General features: G+C 40.2%; 3 protein-coding genes across 6 annotated transcripts in view; 1 reads left to right on the forward strand and 2 right to left on the reverse strand.

Annotated features, from left to right (window-relative positions):
* The first annotated feature begins 2,104 nt into the window (after positions 1–2,104).
* tymp (thymidine phosphorylase) lies at positions 2,105–4,336 on the forward strand. The gene is made up of 9 exons (XM_079551616.1): positions 2,105–2,235; positions 2,298–2,500; positions 2,593–2,691; positions 2,768–2,897; positions 2,973–3,091; positions 3,160–3,322; positions 3,401–3,628; positions 3,860–4,000; positions 4,067–4,336. Exons 1-9 carry the CDS (start codon positions 2,118–2,120, stop codon positions 4,213–4,215), a joined length of 1,350 nt encoding a protein of 449 aa, XP_079407742.1. The 5' UTR covers positions 2,105–2,117; the 3' UTR covers positions 4,216–4,336.
* Positions 4,337–4,572: 236 nt separating this feature from the next.
* lsm8 (LSM8 homolog, U6 small nuclear RNA associated) lies at positions 4,573–7,737 on the reverse strand. Its single transcript, XM_079552345.1, has 4 exons — positions 7,554–7,737; positions 7,338–7,378; positions 4,902–5,029; positions 4,573–4,812 (listed from the first exon to the last, which is right to left on the reverse strand). Exons 1-4 carry the CDS (start codon positions 7,582–7,584, stop codon positions 4,722–4,724), a joined length of 291 nt encoding a protein of 96 aa, XP_079408471.1. The 5' UTR covers positions 7,585–7,737; the 3' UTR covers positions 4,573–4,721.
* Positions 7,738–11,790: 4,053 nt separating this feature from the next.
* grip1 (glutamate receptor interacting protein 1) overlaps positions 11,791–18,907 on the reverse strand; it is a 46,654-nt gene continuing 39,537 nt past the window's right edge. For 3 of the 4 annotated variants that reach the window (XM_079551517.1, XM_079551516.1, XM_079551518.1), the window contains exons 21-25: positions 18,135–18,246; positions 15,636–15,746; positions 15,442–15,558; positions 15,139–15,285; positions 11,791–15,043 (exon numbers count right to left, since the gene is read on the reverse strand). In XM_079551517.1, coding sequence (XP_079407643.1) covers positions 14,768–15,043; positions 15,139–15,285; positions 15,442–15,558; positions 15,636–15,746; positions 18,135–18,246 — 763 coding nt within the window. In that variant the 3' untranslated portion in view covers positions 11,791–14,767. Of the gene's footprint in view, positions 15,044–15,138; positions 15,286–15,441; positions 15,559–15,635; positions 15,747–17,819; positions 17,853–18,134; positions 18,247–18,907 lie in introns of all 4 variants that reach the window. The other variant, XM_079551515.1, reaches the window with a different exon arrangement.

Consider the following 18,907-nt stretch of genomic DNA (forward strand, 5'->3'; position numbering starts at 1 on the left):
CTGGACAGATTCATGGATCCCGGTGAATGTACGGGCCAACAAGTGCCGAGAAAAAGCAAGACGTGCGCATTATCCTCAGGGAATTAGATCCAAACGGTGAAACTACTTTTCCAGGGGACCTAACTTTATCTGGCATAAAACGTCTATTCAGCTTTCAAAGAATCCAGGAGTTTAATGATGCAGCAGCGCAATGGCAATCCTGGCCGCTAGAGGCAGTTTACTCTGATTGCATTAGATGATGATTAGATTCAGAGATTTTTGTTTTAAGGAGACAGGCTGTTAAACGAGAAATCGGGGTTCAATTCCCGGCTGAATGAGTTATACTTTTGCACCACTTCTCCTGCTACTGAGTAGTAGTAGTAGTAGTAGTAGTAGTAGTAGTAGTAGTAGTAGTAGTAGTAGTAGTAGTAGTAGTAGTAGTAGTAGTAGTAGTAGCCTAGTGGTATCAGCAGTGACAGTAGTAGCTAGTTCAATGGCTGGGTAGATTCGGATTTCCCAAATCGATTCGATTGGATTCATTTCACAAGGACCCGATTCGATTCAACACTGATTTTCAATTCAGTTAAGGATCATGTACCAATTTTACTTGGATATTGTTTGTTTGTTTGTTTGTTTGTTTGTATACTTTGCTATACTATATATGGAAGATATTCTCAGAAGAATCTCTAACTCTAAGTTAGTGCATTAGTAAAATATATTAATATTTACATAAAGAATTGAACTTAAAGCAGTTCCACTAACCATGTACTTTTTATTTAACATGACGTGACCAAAACAAAAATGCAAGAAGTCACATGGCATTACTATGGGTTTTAGGCAATTGGCTATTAAGAGGAAAATTGATTCAAACCGATTAATTGATTAATTAAAGCCATGTAATACTACAACTACTACTACTACTCAGTAGCAGTAGTCGTGGTACAATAACGTTTAAATAACTACTGTTACTGAGTAGCCTAGTAGTAGCAGTTAGTAGTACTACTACTGGTACAAAAGCCATTAATGTCACTGCGTTCCTGCATCATTAATCTCTGGAATCTTTGAATGCGTAAAAAATGTCTCAACATTAATCACAGAAGCAAAGCTGAATATGTGTTTTATGCTAGGTGACCAGGAAAAGCTCATCCATAATTTTACATCTATGAAATACACACATAAATATTCAAAAACTTTGAGCCTTTATTGTTTTACATTTTTGAATAGTATGAATAATGTGAAATAAGTGCCTCAGAATCCCTAATGAGACTAATGAAAACTCAGAGAGCCAAAATGACGGATCAATGTAAATGTGAATTTTCTATAAATCTAAATTAAGCATTATATTTGAACATTCTAAAATGCGTACTTATACAATTTATATATATATATGGGCAGCACAGTGGCACAGCGGTTAGCGCTGGTGCTTCACAGCTGGAAGGTCCAGGTTCGATTCCCATATGAACAGCATCTTTCTGTGTGGAGTTTTCATGTTCTCCCCGTGTCTGAGTAGGTTTCCTCCAGTTTCCTCTACCACTAAAACATGTACAATAGGCCAGGGTGTTTGAGAGTGCACATGAGGGACGACGGATGGAAATTAGCTAAAGGCTACAATCCGGTGTGGCGTGTTCATTAACATGCACTGTCCCTTTAATGCTTGAACTGCTTTAATAAATGTTATTGAGACTTTTTGTTACTCCTTGAACCACCTTTCCATAAGAGCGGACCAGCTCAGTTCATTTGAGACCGGTTCGTTTAGGGAGGGGCAGCCCTTACCCCTGCCTTTAGGGTAACGTGGTCTGGGTCGATATGGGAGTGGCCAAGGACATTTACTGTATATGCATATGACTGGCATCAATCACAGCCTGATATCACTGTGCTACATCAAAACAACAGCCGGCAAACCACTCCAGACCTCAAGGCTGAAGTGGTCCAGGGCTGGGGTGGTTTGGACCCCCCTTTGGGAGTGGAGCGGTTCACTGTCGGCAGTGGAAACACCTGCAAAACGCTCCGGTCCGTTCAGATCCGCTCTTATAGAAATGTCCCGTTAGTGTCCACTGACCCCAGAAACTGCATGAGGCTGAGACTGAAATATTTATTCTGATATTGATTTAGTTGTTTTCAGAAACTTGCGGATCAAAATGCAGTCCATCCCAGATCTGATCAAAAAGAAAAGAGATGGCCAGGAGTTGAGCAAAGAAGAGATTCAAATGTTCGTCGATGCTGTCACGGACAAAACCATACAAGACTGTCAGATAGGTATGACAACACCACCAAGTGTGAACATCCCTATTTTAAGAGCATGTGTCCTCAATGTTTAGGGGCCATGCTCATGGCTATTTGGATGAAGAACATGACAGTCACAGAGACCGTGGCACTCACCCAGGGGATGATGTCATCAGGGCAAATGATGTCATGGCCTCAAGAGTGGGCAGGGCGAATGGTGGATAAGCATTCAACAGGAGGTGTGGGTGATAAAGTCAGTCTGGTGTTAGCACCTGCCTTAGCTGCTTGTGACTGCAAGGTAATTGGAAATGCCACAAGATGCCCATCACATGATGATGGTGATATTGCTTGAGTGTATCAATTGTATATGTATGGAAATGTATCTTTCAGGTGCCCATGATCAGTGGGAGAGGGTTGGCACATACAGGAGGGACTCTGGATAAACTTGAGTCAATTCCTGGATTTACCGTCAGTCAAACACAGGCACAGGTCAAAGGTCACCTTAGGTTTTTTTTCCATTCAAAATATTTGTGTATTTGTATATGTACTGTCTTGATAATTGCAGGTCCAGGAGATTCTGGCCTCAGTGGGTTGTTGTATAGTTGGTCAGACTGAGAAGCTGGTTCCTGCAGACAGAGTACTGTATGCTCTTAGGGATGCTACGAGTACTGTGGACAGTTTACCACTCATCACTGGTGATCAACAAACTGTTTTTATTTCTAATGAATGATTACTGTTTCAAAAATGCAGTTTGTTCATTGTTTCTGTAGGATCTATTATCTCAAAGAAGGGGGCAGAGTCTTTGTCAGCTCTGGTTCTTGACGTAAAGTTTGGAAGAGCTGCACTGTACAAAGATCTAGACAGTGCTAAAGAACTTGCACAGTTAATGGTTTGTATATTCATGTTAAAACTTTGAATATTGTTCTGCTCTGTCAAAATAATATAAAAAGTGTTCAGGCAAACACAGGAAATGGTTTGGGGATCCGTACAGCAGCTGTCCTCAGCTCTATGGATTCAACGATTGGTCGATATGTGGGAAACAGTTTAGAGGTGATCGAATCTCTAGAGACACTGAAGGGGAATGGTCCAGATGACCTGATGGAGCTTGTGACAACACATGGTAAAACACTATCAATTGTAAAATCGATTTTACGATTTTACACAGTTTTTTTTGCTGAAAACTGTTTTGTTTGCCCAGGTGGTTTGTTGCTTATGATGACAGGCATGGTGCCTGACTTAACAACGGGCAAAACTAAGATCGCTCAAGCTGTGGCAGGTGGACAAGCCCTCTCCAAGTTTCAGGCGATGATGGAGGCTCAGGGCGTGACCAAAGAGACGGCTCGGCTCCTTTGCGCTAAAAACACAGATTATTATCAAGTTTTGAGAAAATCTAGCCATTGCACTGAACTGGAAACACAGGAAAATGGTAATGAAATGATGTGGATCAATTGAAGTTAAAACAAACACCAGTGATTTTCTTACAGGTGGAATGGTTAAAATTTAAATATTCAAAGGAACTGGTATAGCTTTAGCAAATATTGATCCAGCTAATACTATAGCTATGTTAAACATGCCGTTGTTATTGCTAAAGGTTTGAGCTCAGTCGGTCATTGGGTGTGTGTCCGCTGACGGTCTCTAACCGACTCATGTGTCCCAGGCGTGGTTGAGGATGTAGATGGCATGTGTCTGGCCCAAGTTCTTCACAAACTTGGAGCAGGACGGTCAAGTGCTGGGGCTCCCATCAATCACAGTGTGGGGGCTGAGCTTCTCGTGTCACTTGGTGACAAGGTGAAGAAAGGTAGGAAGCATAGCATTACCATGAAGGAAAAGCATGTTTTAATGATATTGCTAATTTATACACTAGGTTTTCCCTGGTTGAAGCTCCACTATGAGGATCCAGCTCCTACTCCAGAACAGATCACACAGCTGCGGAAAAGTTTGACGATCGTATCAGGCGAAAAATCTAAATATCAGAAAAAAAAATTAGTAAAAGTAACCCTGCTGCCAGACTAGGAGTGGGCAATATGAAAATATAAATATAAAATCAAGATCTGCTAATTTGGAGAGACCACACACATTGGTCATGATTCACAGGCGGGTTTAACCAATCACAGTAAAGTGCAAGACCTCGGGGGAAGAGCGAGCTTCAGTTCCCACTTACAGGCAATGCAAAACTAACTAATGTAAAAACAATTGTTTTTAAAAAGCCAGACAATTACTGCTTACTTACAGGCTTTTGAAAATAAGTCAGCCTTGTTCTAACCACTAATGCTTGATATGTCCATATACGTTTCCATATTTTGACATTTGTTAATGGCATTTCACATGACTGTAACTGTTATTGTTATTGATGACACATAGTTCAAATAAAACTTTTCAGTGTAGACTTTATTTAACAAGAATATTGAGGCAAAGGACATAAAAATCAGCAAACCCTTTAAAGAAGCCACTTCTTTATTTATAAAAAACAAAACACAAAAACGATTACAAGATGTTGAGCCATCAGTCCTTAAGAGGGGTCAATGCACGACGGAGTTCAAAGGTTCAGCTCTAATATTTCCTAAATCCAGCGTGGAGTCCGTTTCCTCATCGATCTCACCAATTACTGCCCTGCAACGTCCAAGATTAAACCTGTTATTGGAATTCATTGCCCACAATATTAGATTCTTGCCAGGGGTGTACAGTTGAGAGTGACTTACACGTTATCGCCTCGAACTATGTAGAGTCCCAGAACCACCTGCTCCACACCTTGACTTGAACTGAAAACTCTCTCGTGGCTCTCATCCAGGATCAGGTTAATGGTCTGATCAAAGCCTTTCAGGGTCCCCTAAAGACACAAAGCATGACCCAATAGTTGTTTCTTTTTGCTTAACCTTAAATATTAAACAGCCTATCAAAATGAAGAGGAATCTATGCTACGGCATTACCAAAAGGAAGAGGTGTACCTACATATTTCTTGCAGTAATCTAAATAAGGGTGTTCACGTAATGGCTTCAAGATGTGTTCCAAGTGATGCCTTCCTCATTTGAAATGCTCCTGATTACACTTTACATTACATTATTTTAATGTTTGGAATTGTGAATAAATAAACATTATAACCACTCTTTGATTTGCACATGTTTGCCTCATATCTGGGACTGGATACACAGATACATATGTTTATGGAAATGTATACAAGAGATCTTACAAACCCTTCCTTTAATGTCTTAACCAAGAACATTTGCTCCAGTTCAGCTTTACCCAAATCTAAAAGCTTACAGCCTATAGGCGAGTGTAACTCCTCATTTGATAGCTAAATTCTACAAAACTTGAGCTTTTTCCTTGCGTTTTTGTCGCTTTGTTGCTTTTTCTGTTGCTCTTTTGTGGCGTTTTTGACACTTTTTTTGTCAAATTTTTGTAACTTTTTTGTTTTTGTTTCTTCAAGAAGCTTTTAGATTTGGGTACAGCCAAACTGGAGCAAATATGCTCGGTTGAGGTGGGGCTTACGAGGTTAATAAAACAGACGAAATTCAGGACTGATTCTCCAGACAGCTGCAATGGGAGTGGCAAGTGAAAGTTACCAGCATTTGGCTTGTTGGCTGTGGCTAGTGTTAATGTCAAGCCCTGGCTAATGTGAAACTGCACCGTGTTATTCCAGTAAACAGTGTAGAAAGGAGTTTCTTTAGGAACAGTAGCCTTCTGGAGAGAAACATCAATTAGAAATATAATTGGGCAGATAGAGCAAAGAGTCCCTCATCATATTATAAGATGTAGCCTATCACAAAGAAGCACAAATAGTAGGGGACACCGGGGCTATTTGTCACACTTTTATAGTCACATTCGAAGGCAGTGTGTGCTGGTACTGATTCTGTACTGGTATCATCTTCATCTCTTCCAATAATAATTTTATTTTCTCATTTGAACTGAAGACATGAGGAGAGGACACATTTGAATTGATTTTATGCCTTTTCCCAAACTTTAATGTCTGGGCTATTTTTGTAATAGCCTAAGAGCAGAAGAAAACAAGTTACAAAAGTTTATCAAATTCCAAGTTAACATCAAAAACTCCATTAAAAATAATAGCGACAACCAACCCCAAAAGTGTGTGTCAACTGGCCCCACATATGGGGCACATTGTCACAGTCCATTTTGTTGTGTTTGACGGTTAATAACTGTTTATTGCAATCAGGACTGCCAGACGTACGATAACTATCGTTTTTGTACGATAATTTTGACCCCTGTACGATCAATAATTATAAAAATCCCTAATGTACGATTTCAGAGAGCCAGATAAAGTCTGGTTAAATGCACTGTCCCCTCTCAGCAGAGCTTTGCTTTCGCTCTGATCTGGAGTCAGACTTAGCCTCCGAATTCACGTAGGTGTAATATCTGCTGCCAGAAGGAGAGACTGTCCCTGAGTTTTACTCAGGGCTCAGTTTTACAGTTCCACAATCGCATCATCCTCCTGCCTTGGCTGCAGTCATCTCTTTGGTGAGTGCCTATGTTGTCATGTCATGCATGTGCATAATGTAAATAATGGGACAGTGCACGAGCCTGTGTTCGGGGAGGTGATGATATGGACCATATTTTGCGCAGGTGCGACAGCGCTATTGACATATCTATAGTGTACGATAGTTTGTGATGAAATCCGATAGTTTTAGAAGCTTGGTACGATATATTGGTTTTGAGAATCTGGCAAACCTGATTGCAGTTAAATCCACAGTTACCATAGAGATCCGCCATCTTTGCAGCTGTTAGTATACATTTTCCATAGACTAACATTAGCTAAAAACAGTATAAAAAGTGGAGAAAAAAGCCGTGGAACAACTCCGTCAGCTGCTGAGTTCTTGCTGGTAAATACATCTAACACACTGTGGTGTCCAAGTGCTTTAATATGAACAATAACTCCAGTATTTTAACTTCTAAAATCTCAATGAGTTTATTATTGGTGCGAATCCCATGATGCTTAGCGATATGACGTCACCCTCCCGAACTCTGATAGAAAAAAAGAGAGTGGGGTCTACGTCAAGTCAAGGGTTCAAGCTTTCATTTAATGCATATCTGACTCTTGTGGGATTTTCTGTTGATGAGCAGTGTACTCTAGAAAAAAAAAGTGTGACAAATAGCCCCGGTCTAGTACAGTGAAATTGACTTACCACAATCATTCGTCCGTCTGAAGTGACAATAGCCACAGTGCCTAAGAAACCAGGTTAAGAAAGAAACTTACCAAAGCAAAAATACACTTACATACAATACAATTAATACAAACATGAAACGCAAACGCAGATTGGTTTTGTTTGGTCTCTGCTCTGTGTGGCTAACGGGATTGCTAACTAGCGTCCATTCATTTTCAGTCTCGCAATGAAGGATACGGTTTATGTAGTTCTCCAGTGCAGTGGACATCTTCGTAATTCGTCCTCCGTGATCGCTTATGTCGCAAATAACAAACAGTACTCAAAACGAAGACGGTATATTCAGAGATAGTGATGAAGGAAAAACAAGGCTGCTGAACGATACAAACACACGACGCCACAGAAGACAACAAGACCAGACTAATCGAGCAGAAAACACAGGCAGGCAGCGTAGCAGAGCCAGAGCTAAAACTTTGATAGGTTTACACATGTGGGTTTACACAGAGATTTTTTAGTTTGGGGGTGCTGAGGGACAAAATTTACCCCCAAAATACTTTTTCTGTGCATAAATCCTATTTATGAACCTCTTAACTCCCGCCTGAACCGAGAGCATTTTCTCTAGTTCAGCTTTACCCAAATCCTGTAGGCCAGTGTAACGCCTCATTTGAAAGACCTACAAAAAACTAAATTGATCTTTTTCCTCAAATCAGATTTTTTTTTTCATCACTTTTTTTGTTGGGCAGTCGTCTCATTTTTGTCAAATTTTCGTGACTTTTTTTTGTCACTTTTTCGTCCTTTTTTTCCTCAATTTTTCGTCAAATTTTTCTCACTTTTTTGTAAATTTTTTGTCACTTTTTCATCAATGTTTTCTCACTTTTTTCACATTTCCATCCTTGTTTTCGTCTCAGTTTTGTTGCTATTTTCACACCTTTTTTCCAGAAGCTTTTGGACCGGGGTTAAAGCTGGAGAGAATGTGCTCGGTTCAGGTGGGAGTTAAGGGGTTAATATTGCCTGCAGTTCACAAACTATCCACCAGGGGGTGCTGCAACGCCACGCCCTCAGCACCCTGGGTTCCCACGGCCTTGGGTTTACATTGATATTACAATAGATCCATGGTTTACATCCACAACTGAGAGAAGCCTAAACGTTTACTTAAAATGTTTTTTTTTTTTATTCAAGTAGAGGTAAAAACAACCAAGGACATGTGGGGTATATACTACTCTATGTACTGAATAACTAGGCCTATGTCAGTGACTCAACAATGACATGTACATTCGAATGATTATTTAGTCCTTAAAGGTACATTAGGCAACTTTATGTGGAGTTCATATTTGTGTGTATTTGACCTTGCAGTGGCGCAGATGGAAGAGTGGATCGTCTCATGATCGGAAGTTCAGGGGAAGTTCGAGTCCCGCGTTCGAGTCCCGCGTCCTGAAGGTGCAAATTGTCGTTGTGTCCTTGGGCAAGACAATTCACCCATCTTGTCTCCGGTGTCTGCGTACACTGGTGTATGAATGGGTGAGTGGTTCCTTGCTGTAAAGCGTATTGAGGGCCTAATGAAGGTGGAAAAGCGCTCTACAAGTTGAGACCATTATTATTATTATTTATTTACTTTACATGAAAAGTGGCATAAAGTGTGATGTCATTATTTTAATTTTAATGGCTTTTCTTTCATCTTGTCTTAAAGGTGCTTAATGCAACTTTTTATGTGGGGAAAAAAAAGTTGATATTTGTCCGTATTTGACCCAGCGGCTGAAGGAGTCGTCTGCATGGCGCCTTTACTTTCTATCACGGTGGTCTCCAGGACGCTCCAGGATCTATGGTTTTGTCGGTTTTCTGGTGAAGCAGTGAAAACCTTCCAAACGATTGATCCTGGAGCGTCCTGGAGGTCACTGTGATGGAAAGGAAAGGCGCCATGCAGACGACTCATACAACCGCTGGGTCACTACAAGGTCAAATATGCACAAATCTAAACTTTTATTCCACATAAAAAGTTGAATAATGCACCTTTAAGACAAGAAGAAAGAAAAGTTATTAGAATAAAATGTCACACTTTAAAGATACACTATGCAACTTTTTATGTAAAAATAATAATAATAATTTAAAAAAAAGATAATACTGTAATGGTCTTAACATATACATGCTTTTCAGTCATCTGACTTTTGTTGTTATGGGGGCCATTTTGAATACCGAAGTAGAATTATGCAGTACTACAACATGTAACAATATCTCTACTCTCAAGAAGATAACAGTAAAAACACGGCCCCAGAGACGCACATTTATGAAGAAACCAGTGAGTCAGTGTTTAAGATGCTGGCATGCTACCGGTTAGCATTTTTGCTTCAACAACTCAGCTCCGACCTCTCCAAGAGAAAGCCCTGAACCACAGCTTAAAGCAGCTTAAACACTGACTAAGACTAAGACAAACTGTAAAAATCACAGAGAAAGGTTTTCGGTTTCCTCTTTGATGTATTAGTCTGAGAAGTGAAGCAGATCTTTAGTAAATCCCGTTGTAGCTCGACAGACAGAGCTGCTACGTCTGTGCCACATTTACTGGTTATATCACATAAACGTGTGTCTCTGGGGCCATGTTTTACCTGTTTACATCATGAGCAATGATTACGAGCACATAAAAATGCCACCATCAATCAGTCGCTTTTCATTTTCATCCTGAGTAGAGATATTATTACATGTTGTATTTACTGCATAATGCTACTTCGGTGTTCAAAATGGCTGGTGATGTCATTGGAAACGCATGCATAGAGCGCTTTTCCGATGCGTGGCAAGGAACCACTCACTCATTCACACACCAGCGTACACAGACACTGGAGACAAGATGGGTGAAGTGTCGTCTTCAAGGACACAACAGTTTGCACCTTCAGGAGGCAGGATTCGAACCCCCGACCTTCCAATCATGAGACAATTCGCTCTTCCATCTGCGTCACTGTCGCCCCAAATATTAATAACATTAGTGCATATTTGACCTTTCAGTGACCCAGTGGCTGTATGGGTTTTTAGCTCTGTGCCTTTAATTTCCATAGGTACAGACGGCAGCTCTGGAAGCGCCCATATATGGTCATGTTTGAAAACAGTTAAGGGGGAAAACAATTTGGAGAAAAATCTAAACTTTCCCTAATTATTAAAAAACTACTTTAACAAATGCTGAATTATGAATAGATTTTTCTACTAAATAAAGAAACAAAGACATGGAGAGGGAAAAAAGTGGTTCAACAGCCCATAAATACATAAAAAAGCTTGGTGCTAACTTGATGCTACATGTTAGCACCGGTTAGCTAGCGCGAGCTACAACTGCCGTTTTTTCACCTCTACTGAACAATGTGCTGTGAGATAATATCTCTATGGGCCCGATTTACACCTGACTATTTATTTGTGATAAACAAGTTCATATTCCACCAGAAAATGGCTTAAAAGAGTGAAGAATTGTGTTTCTCTAAAGATTCTATTTTCCCCCTCTGAGGAGCCACGCCCCCTTCTATGACGAGAAGGGGGCTTCACCGAGGGGGAAAATAGAATCTTTAGAGAAACACAATTTTCCACTCTTTTTAGCCATTTTCTGGTGGAATATCAACTTATTTATCACACATAAATAAAGTCAAGTGTAAATCGGGCCCATATGGATATTTTGTCGCAACAGATCGTTCAGTAGAAGTGAAAAAAAGGCAGTTGTAGCAAGCGCTAGCTAGCTAGCTGCCGTCTGTATCTATACAGACGGCATCTCTGGAATCGCCCATATATGGTCATTTTTGAAAACAGTTAAGGGGGAAAACAATTTTGAAAAAATGTAAATTTTCTCTATTATTCAAAAACGACTTTAACAAATGCTGAAATATGAACATAGTTTATACTAAATAATGATACAAAGACGTGGGGAGGAGCAAAGTGGTTCAACAGCCCATAAATACATGAATAACGGAGAATGCTAACTTGATGCTACATGTTAGCATCGGGCTAATGCTAACGGTTAGCTAGTGCTTGCTACAACTGCCGTTTTTTCACTTCTACTGCACAATCTGCTTTGATAAAATATCCATATGGGCCTGATTTGGACTTGACTTTATTTGTATGTGATAAATAAGTTGATATTCCACCAGAAAATGGCAAAAAAGAGTGGAAAATTGTGTTTCTCTAAAGATTCTATTTTCCCCCTCGGCGGAGCCACGCCCCCTTCTATGACGAGATGCCGTCTGTATCTGATTCCCTGCTGATTGAACCGTCTCTATGGTTACATAATACATTCCATTAAGAAAACCTACCAGAAATCTAAAACATCTATTTATCTATTCTGGAGTGTCCTACTTACCATTCTTACAGGCCACTGGAATGGTAAGTAAAGGCACTGTAGACATCCAGGACTAACTTAGACTTTAGGTGGGCTAAAGCTATGTTCAGGTTTATGCTCAGTGGAGTTCACTGTTCGTCTGGGGGTCATTGGTCAGCACACATTTAGGATGACACCTTATCATTTTCACATTTCAGCTTTATTGTTGCTCAGTAGTCGTCCATATAAAGGGGAGTGAAAGTGGAGCCCAACAGGACACAACACCAGGAACATCATGCTACCAAAGTATTAAATTTGTACAAAAATACTTTACAACATCCCTGTTCCTTTAAATAAAAATACAGTTTGGTTGGTGAAGCTACATGAACCCACAATCTGACCCACTATTATAAATGGCAGTGCAATGTAGAGTGTCTGTGTGTGCGCATGTGGTGGGTGTTTTGATGAGGTGAATCACTGAGTGCAAATATCCGCAATGTTACACATACACACACACATACACACACAAACACAACTATATATGATAATACACAACCAGTGCATCTCAGACAGTAGTGTGTATGGCTTTGATCACTTATACTTGTAGAAAATACCGATGGAGTTTCCCGACATCTTCTGAACACAAAAAAAGAAAACAGCAATTCATCATACAGAAAAAGCCCATTGAGTTTCCTTTAGTATTTTGCTAACTACCATACTCTGAACTTGAGTTATTTTATTCAGTCTTTGTAAACTGCAGACACTTTTGTGATACCACTAAACATCAGATCATCACACACAAACCAGAGGGACCCGGTGTTGAACCATGATAATGACAAACTATTAACTTGTGCTGAATACATGAATGTTTTAGCCCTGTGTAAAACTTGAACTGCTCCTCTAGATATTTTTCCCAATAGACGTTTTGCGCTGCAATACTTCATATTCCTAATATTTTTGTTGCTTGTTAAACCACAAATTATAAACAGCACTAATCTAATGATTTAAGTATCATTTAACTCAAATAAAACGATAACAAATACTTATAAGAGTCAAATAGGTTTTAGCCTGCGATACAGAATATTAATCGCACATTTATTAGACAGTTTAATTTGAGGTTTTCATACGGCTTGGCTAGAGCTAAATATCTTGTGGATGTTACAAAATGTACAAAATGATTAATTCAATTGTTGCTGTCCTACTTAATGCTTGAAATCCTTTTTTTGCATAGTCAGGTCCACAAGTAGCCTGGTAACCGTTTTGTACCAGTGAGCAGTTTTCAGATATTACTTTATCTATGGCTCACGGCCTGTCTGTGTTTGCAGAGTTGCATGATCATTTTCAAAAGTGTGCTTCTAGATTGAGGTTTTAAGAAGTTGAAAGTTTACATGAGTGTTGTAATATAACAGTGATGCTGTACGCAGTATCAGCCCTCGAGCAGAGCACTTTAAGATATGTAGGTGTTCTTTCCAGGAGAGGGCAGAGAAGGCCAGTTTAAATAGTGAGTTCAGACTGTGGAGAGGATGAATATGCTGACATCACTCAAAATGACACACCCACACGTGCACACGCACACTTGTCACGGGCTGCCTGTTTTAACAGGGTTTCTCTTTTTTGTCATGAACATTGTAGCTTTTATGTGAAAGCATTGTGATAATTAGACTTTGATGGTATAATGTGAACAGCAACAAGACATAACTTTGTTTTGTCTATTTTACATATTTTTGGATTCAGTTTCAATGGAAAACAAACATTTAAAAACACACAGATTGATTAGCATATTAAATTACGGTTACGGAGGGTCAAGGTCTGAGGTTGTGGAGGGGGCATGCTTTCTTCTTCCTGGAACTGACTGCTCATTTCAGTTTAAAATAGTGTAGCCCATTACAAACAGACAAGACAGGTAGGATGTTTTTCCCGATTGGTTCCAGCCAATCACTGAATCTCTCATTCCTCTCAGCTCTTCCTGGCTGTCTTTTGGTCTAGAGAGGAGAAGGAAGGGTAGAGCAACGGCATGATTACATAGTCATGTGGGAGGGGCTTAACTGGCCTTGTGTTTATCACATACACACAGCTACACACACACACACGCACACACAACATACATACACACAGTGTGGCCAGTCCAACAGGTGTAAACAGTAGAAAAAATCTTATTAATCAGCTCAGTTTCACCGTCACCGTTAGCATGATACTTATTACTGTCCAGTCTGCAGATTTTTCATGGCACGCAACTTAAACAATTTTCAAACCCTTTTTTTTAAATAAATAATCCCTGACGCTCCGATCAAAATCCTCTGAATCGTTTTTTATGTAGGTACAGTATATAGCCTGGACATTGCAGTGTTGAAGTCTTGAATGTGCTAAGAAGGTGCTTAGAATGATGAGTCTATATTTACCTCTATTTGACCCAAAACAAAAACTTGACTGATCCAATTCAGAAAAACCAAGACGCCATCCCATTTCTACCCCTCCCTTACCCCACGTACTTAAGCCTAACCCTACGCTTGCACCAATGATAAAAGCAGAAAAATGTAAATAACAGGCAACGATTAATATTTGTTTAAAAATATCACTTGTGTCTTGCGGTTTTTCTTATTCCTGATATGAAATAGAAATAAAAATGGTGTGGGGTATCAAGAAGCCTGTTATCAACACGGCATCAAAGAGTCGGATCGGAGCATCCATTATTTCCATGGCAACGTATATTTCAGTACAGTTGAGCATTCCCACCAGTGTTTGTGCTGCTGTGGCACTTTGCGGTCAGACACAAGCCATGCCTCTGTTACCTCTCAGACCAGAAACACTTTTTCACATTTGGCTGTGTGGTTCTGGCTTTAGTAGAACAATAAATCTGTACGTGTTGGCCAATAATGTTCATCTTGGCCCAGTTGTGGCTTCAGTAGTATTAATATCTCTGGTTCCAGTGACGACTGAACTGGACGATGAGAAGGCAAATAGTTGCAAGAGTCCTTCGGTGTGCTTTCAGGCTGCCTCTGCAGTGTCATGGGAATAGTTCCAATGGGTGTGTAGCACCATGAACGGTCCACTCTGAACCAGTGTGGACAGACCGTAACATCGATATATTTCCTAAGCCATCGTCCCCATGTTCACCTCTACAGTCTATGTAGTTAAACTGGTTTTATCCAATAATAAATATATATATGTTCTAATGCTATAAGGAATTATTGTTAACTTGCCCCACAAGCCCCGCCCCAACACTGTCCCCTGGTTGGTTCCATTTGATTGGACCATCTTCTCCACTGACTGACAGCTCTGTGGGCTCTATGTTGGTGGTCACGGGCTGAGACAAAGTTGTGCTGTCAGTGTGATTCGTCACTAGAGAGTGAGTGGGATTTCTGCTGATGACAAGCTCCAGGCGATTTGGGGACTCTGCGATCAAAGGGACCACAAGGCAGCAGTCAAAGTCTCTGGTCCGAACATGGTTAATCTAAAGAAACCAAACAAAACAAATTTAAGTCAATGCACAAAAAACATTCTTAAGACTGATTTGTTCTTTGGCTATGATGAGTAAAAGAGCTTTACCTGTAGTATTCTGTCAAAGGCTTGAAGTCCAGCTTGCTCTGCTGGGCCTCCGGGCCGTATGTTGTTCACGTAGACCCCTCTATCAAGCAAACCGTCCGAAACACTGAACCCAAAGTCATCCAGATCCGAAACCTTCTCCAGAGTAAGCTGCACAAACAAGAATACACGTAAAAAACATACTTCTATATGCGTTTCAACTATTCAAAACATTTCCTAAGTTCAGCATTGAGTCTTTGGCTCATGCTGTTGACATGCTGTGACATCACCTGCATACTCGCTACACAGAGGTATGAAACAGTGTACCTTATGGAGTTCCACGGGGTTCTGGTTGAGGATTTCATTCACCTCTTGCCTCATCTTCTTCATGGCAAAAGCTCTGCGCTGAGGATCCGAAGGCAAAGTGTTGGATCGAGCACTCACCTGAAATACCGGAAAAAAAATCCTGTTTTCATTTGTATATTCATTAGGCAAACTCTGATGAGCAATTAACTAATTACCTGCGGACGGGAGTTTTTGCCCTCCTGAAAACTGGCCTGCCGACCCAGAGTGCTGCGCAGAGGGGTAGGGTCGTGGTTCAGACTGAGACTTGAACCTGACATGATTGTTGCCTAAAACAGTAAGGCAAAATCAATATCAGCTAAACACTGAATAACATGAACCACTCTGAGCGCAAAAGGTTTACAAGCTGCAGTCATGAATATATATTAATTGGGGCTTGATCTGTATTTGGTCTGGTATGAGTTCACTTCTGATCAACGTTTTATTATCATTCTTACAAATGTATAAAAAAGCCTTTATTGCACATCCATATACAATGAGAGGAAAAAGAAAGTACACCGTTTGGAATTTCTTACATTTCTGCCAAAATTGGTCATAAAATGTAGCCTGATCTTTATTAAAATCACAAGAGTGAGTAAACAGTGTCTGCTTGAACTAATACAACCCAAATACACCCTTGGATTCAATAGCTGGTTGACCCTCCTTTGGCAGTGATAACTTCACGTTTCCCGATCCAACGATCAGGATGAATCTTGGACCACTCCTCTTTATAAAACTCTTCAGTGAGATTCCTGGGATGTCTGGTGTGAATGGCTTTCTTAAGGTCATGCCACAGCATCTCAATAATGTTTAGATCAGGACTTTGACTGGGCCATTCCAGAACGTGTATTTTATTCTTCTGAAACTATTCTAAAGTTGATTTGATTTTGTGCTTTGGATCATTGTCTTGTTGCAGCTCCATCCTCTGTTGAGCTTCAACTGTTGGACAGATGGCCTCAAGCTTTTCTGCCAAATATCTTGATAAACTTGTGAATTCATTATTCCATTGATAAGAGCACGTTGTCCAGGCCCTGAGGCAACACAACAGCCCCACACCATGATGCTCCTGCACCAGACTTCACAGTGAGGATAGGGTTTTGATATTGGTGTGCTGATGCATTTTTGCTCCACACATGACGTTGTGTGCTCCTCCCAAACAGTTCAACTTTGGGTTAATCAAACCACAGAATATTTTGCCAGTACTGCTGTGGAGCATCCAAGTGCTCTTTTGCAAACTTCAAACATGCAGCAATGTTCCTCTGTGGCGTTCTCCCATGAACCCCATTCTTATTCAATGTTTTATGTATCATAGATGTGTCAACAGAGATGTTGGCCTGTGCCAGTGATTTCTGTAAGTCTGTAAATAGCTGCGCTGTGCCCTTGGAGTCATCTTTACAGGACGGCCACTCCTTGGAAGTGAAGCCACAGCCAAACTGTCTCCATTTATAGTCAAATTGTCTCACCGTGGAGGACTTTTAGAGATGCTTTTCCAGCTTTATACAAATCAAAATTCTTGATTGTAGGTCTTCCGAGACCTCTTTTTTGAGCGAGGCATGGTGCACATCACACAATGCTTCTCAACACTATTCTTAACTAGTGTGTGTAGCCGAGGGTGTACTCAATTATTCCACGCTGTCCTGTAAATGTTAACATGTTATGGCCCAAAACAAAATTGATAAAATATAAATGTTAGGGTGGTATTAGTTTAAGCAGACACTGTTTACTCATTCTTGTGATTTTAATAAAGATCAGACCACATTTTATGACCAATTTAGGCAGAAATTCCAAACGGTGTACTAATTTTTTCCTACATATATTGCGCTACCTTATTTAGACACGCCATGTCTTTCCTCATATCTAGACAATTTCACTATTACCTATAATAACGTTAATTAAAAACATATAGGAAGTATACAAATAATGTGCTTTCTTATGTGGATCATTCTATGCATCACAAACCAGTACTTTACAGATATAAAATCATGATCCAAATTATTACTATTTTTGTTATGCTTTCACTCAAAAAATGCTTAAAATTCACAAGATGCATGCATGACTAACAGATAAGCTATATGACTGGCAAAACAAACTACCGATCAGGCCTTGCACAAGCTTTCCCAACATGCCTTGCTCAAACTGCCATGCCCGGTTTGTGGTGCACCATGACTCTGCAACGTGACTGTTGAAAAGCTGGGTGAGGTCACTCAAATGTCACAATGGCGTCACCATGGGCTTTGCTTGCTGCCGGGGTGCGGTTAGAGTCACATTCAGAAACAACTAAGATGTCCTATGTTTTACAAGGCTAAAACTCCATGTACATTGAAGAGAGGAGAGTATTAGTAAGTGGGGAGAAAAGAGGATACCAGACTGAGGAGGTCCGTTTCTTTTCCAGACTCCTAGAAGAGAGGGAGCCATTTCTTTCTTTCAGCCTGATTTAAGATTGTGTTTTTTTATTGTGCATTTTATATCTTTTCAGACAAAATAAAAACAATTAAACAAAGAGTGAAATGTTTCAACACTGTATGGCTATTTCAAAGCGTGTACATTGTATTGTTCCATTTATGATCTACAGCTCAAAATTGATCAATAACCACCGATCTCAGTTCAACAACATCACCGTATCAAACTCAGCACCTAAGTCTACAGTCTTCTTGAAAATATGCCGGTTCTTTGCTTACCTCCAGTTCTCGTAGAATGCCGCTCTGGCCACAGGTCTCCAGGTCTTCCAGCGCCTGGGACCAGAAGTTTTCTTCCTGGTCCGGTTCTGTCCCATCATGTCCAACGTTGAACCTAAAAAGAAAGAAAGAAAAAAAACTAAACTCTTACTGTCCAACCTAACATTGCAGAGTACTGTATTTTCCAGACTTTAAAGGGACTATACAGAGTTTAAAAATGTTAAAATTATGTATTTTCCTCCCCCTTCATGTTCCAACAATGGCCTAAGGTGTAGAAGCTTAAAGGAATAGGCCACCGTTTTTATATACTAAGATATGTTCTTACCTAACCTTAGTCGAGTTAATATATACCCGTCTGGTCTTTGTCCGTGCGCTCTGTCACGCAAACGGAGCACATACGCAGCCGCTCCCACATGTCATATAGCTCCAAAAAAGCTCACGATAGAAGCTACCAAGCTCTTCCACATGTTCCCTATTTAAATAAAGTTATGGAAGTGTTTTCATGCGAAGTATATTTACACAGAAATGTAACATGTCGATTTTATAAGCAGATAAAAAGGGGGACTATATTGTGAGGCGTAATGATACGAGGAGCAAAACGTCCGCGCAGTAACTCCTAAAGACTTCCCCCGCTCACTTCCGTCAATAGAAGCTGCGTGACTGCGTGACTTTATTTAAATAGGGAACACGTGGAAGAGCTTGGTAGCTTCTATCGTGAGCTTTTTTGGAGCTATATGACATGTGGGAGAGGCTGCGTATAAGGTTAGGTAAGAACA

Source organism: Gobius niger (assembly GCF_951799975.1).
Source record: "Gobius niger genome assembly, chromosome: 2".
NCBI classification, from domain to species: Eukaryota; Metazoa; Chordata; class Actinopteri; order Gobiiformes; family Gobiidae; genus Gobius; species Gobius niger.

What these genes read in the sequence shown, in the direction of transcription:
- tymp (XM_079551616.1), top strand. Translation starts at nt 2,118, where the DNA reads ATGCAGTCCATCCCAGATCTGATCAAAAAGAAAAGAGATGGCCAGGAG. An exon ending in CAGTTTACCACTCATCACTG is followed by an intron (nt 2,898 to 2,972) that starts GTGATCAACAAA and finishes TTGTTTCTGTAG; the next exon opens with GATCTATTATCTCAAAGAAG. An exon ending in ACTGGAAACACAGGAAAATG is followed by an intron (nt 3,629 to 3,859) that starts GTAATGAAATGA and finishes CATGTGTCCCAG; the next exon opens with GCGTGGTTGAGGATGTAGAT.
- lsm8 (XM_079552345.1), bottom strand. Translation starts at nt 7,584, where the DNA reads ATGTCCACTGCACTGGAGAACTACATAAACC. An exon ending in ACTGGAGAACTACATAAACC is followed by an intron (nt 7,379 to 7,553) that starts GTATCCTTCATT and finishes CTGGTTTCTTAG; the next exon opens with GCACTGTGGCTATTGTCACT. An exon ending in ATAGTTCGAGGCGATAACGT is followed by an intron (nt 4,813 to 4,901) that starts GTAAGTCACTCT and finishes TGGACGTTGCAG; the next exon opens with GGCAGTAATTGGTGAGATCG.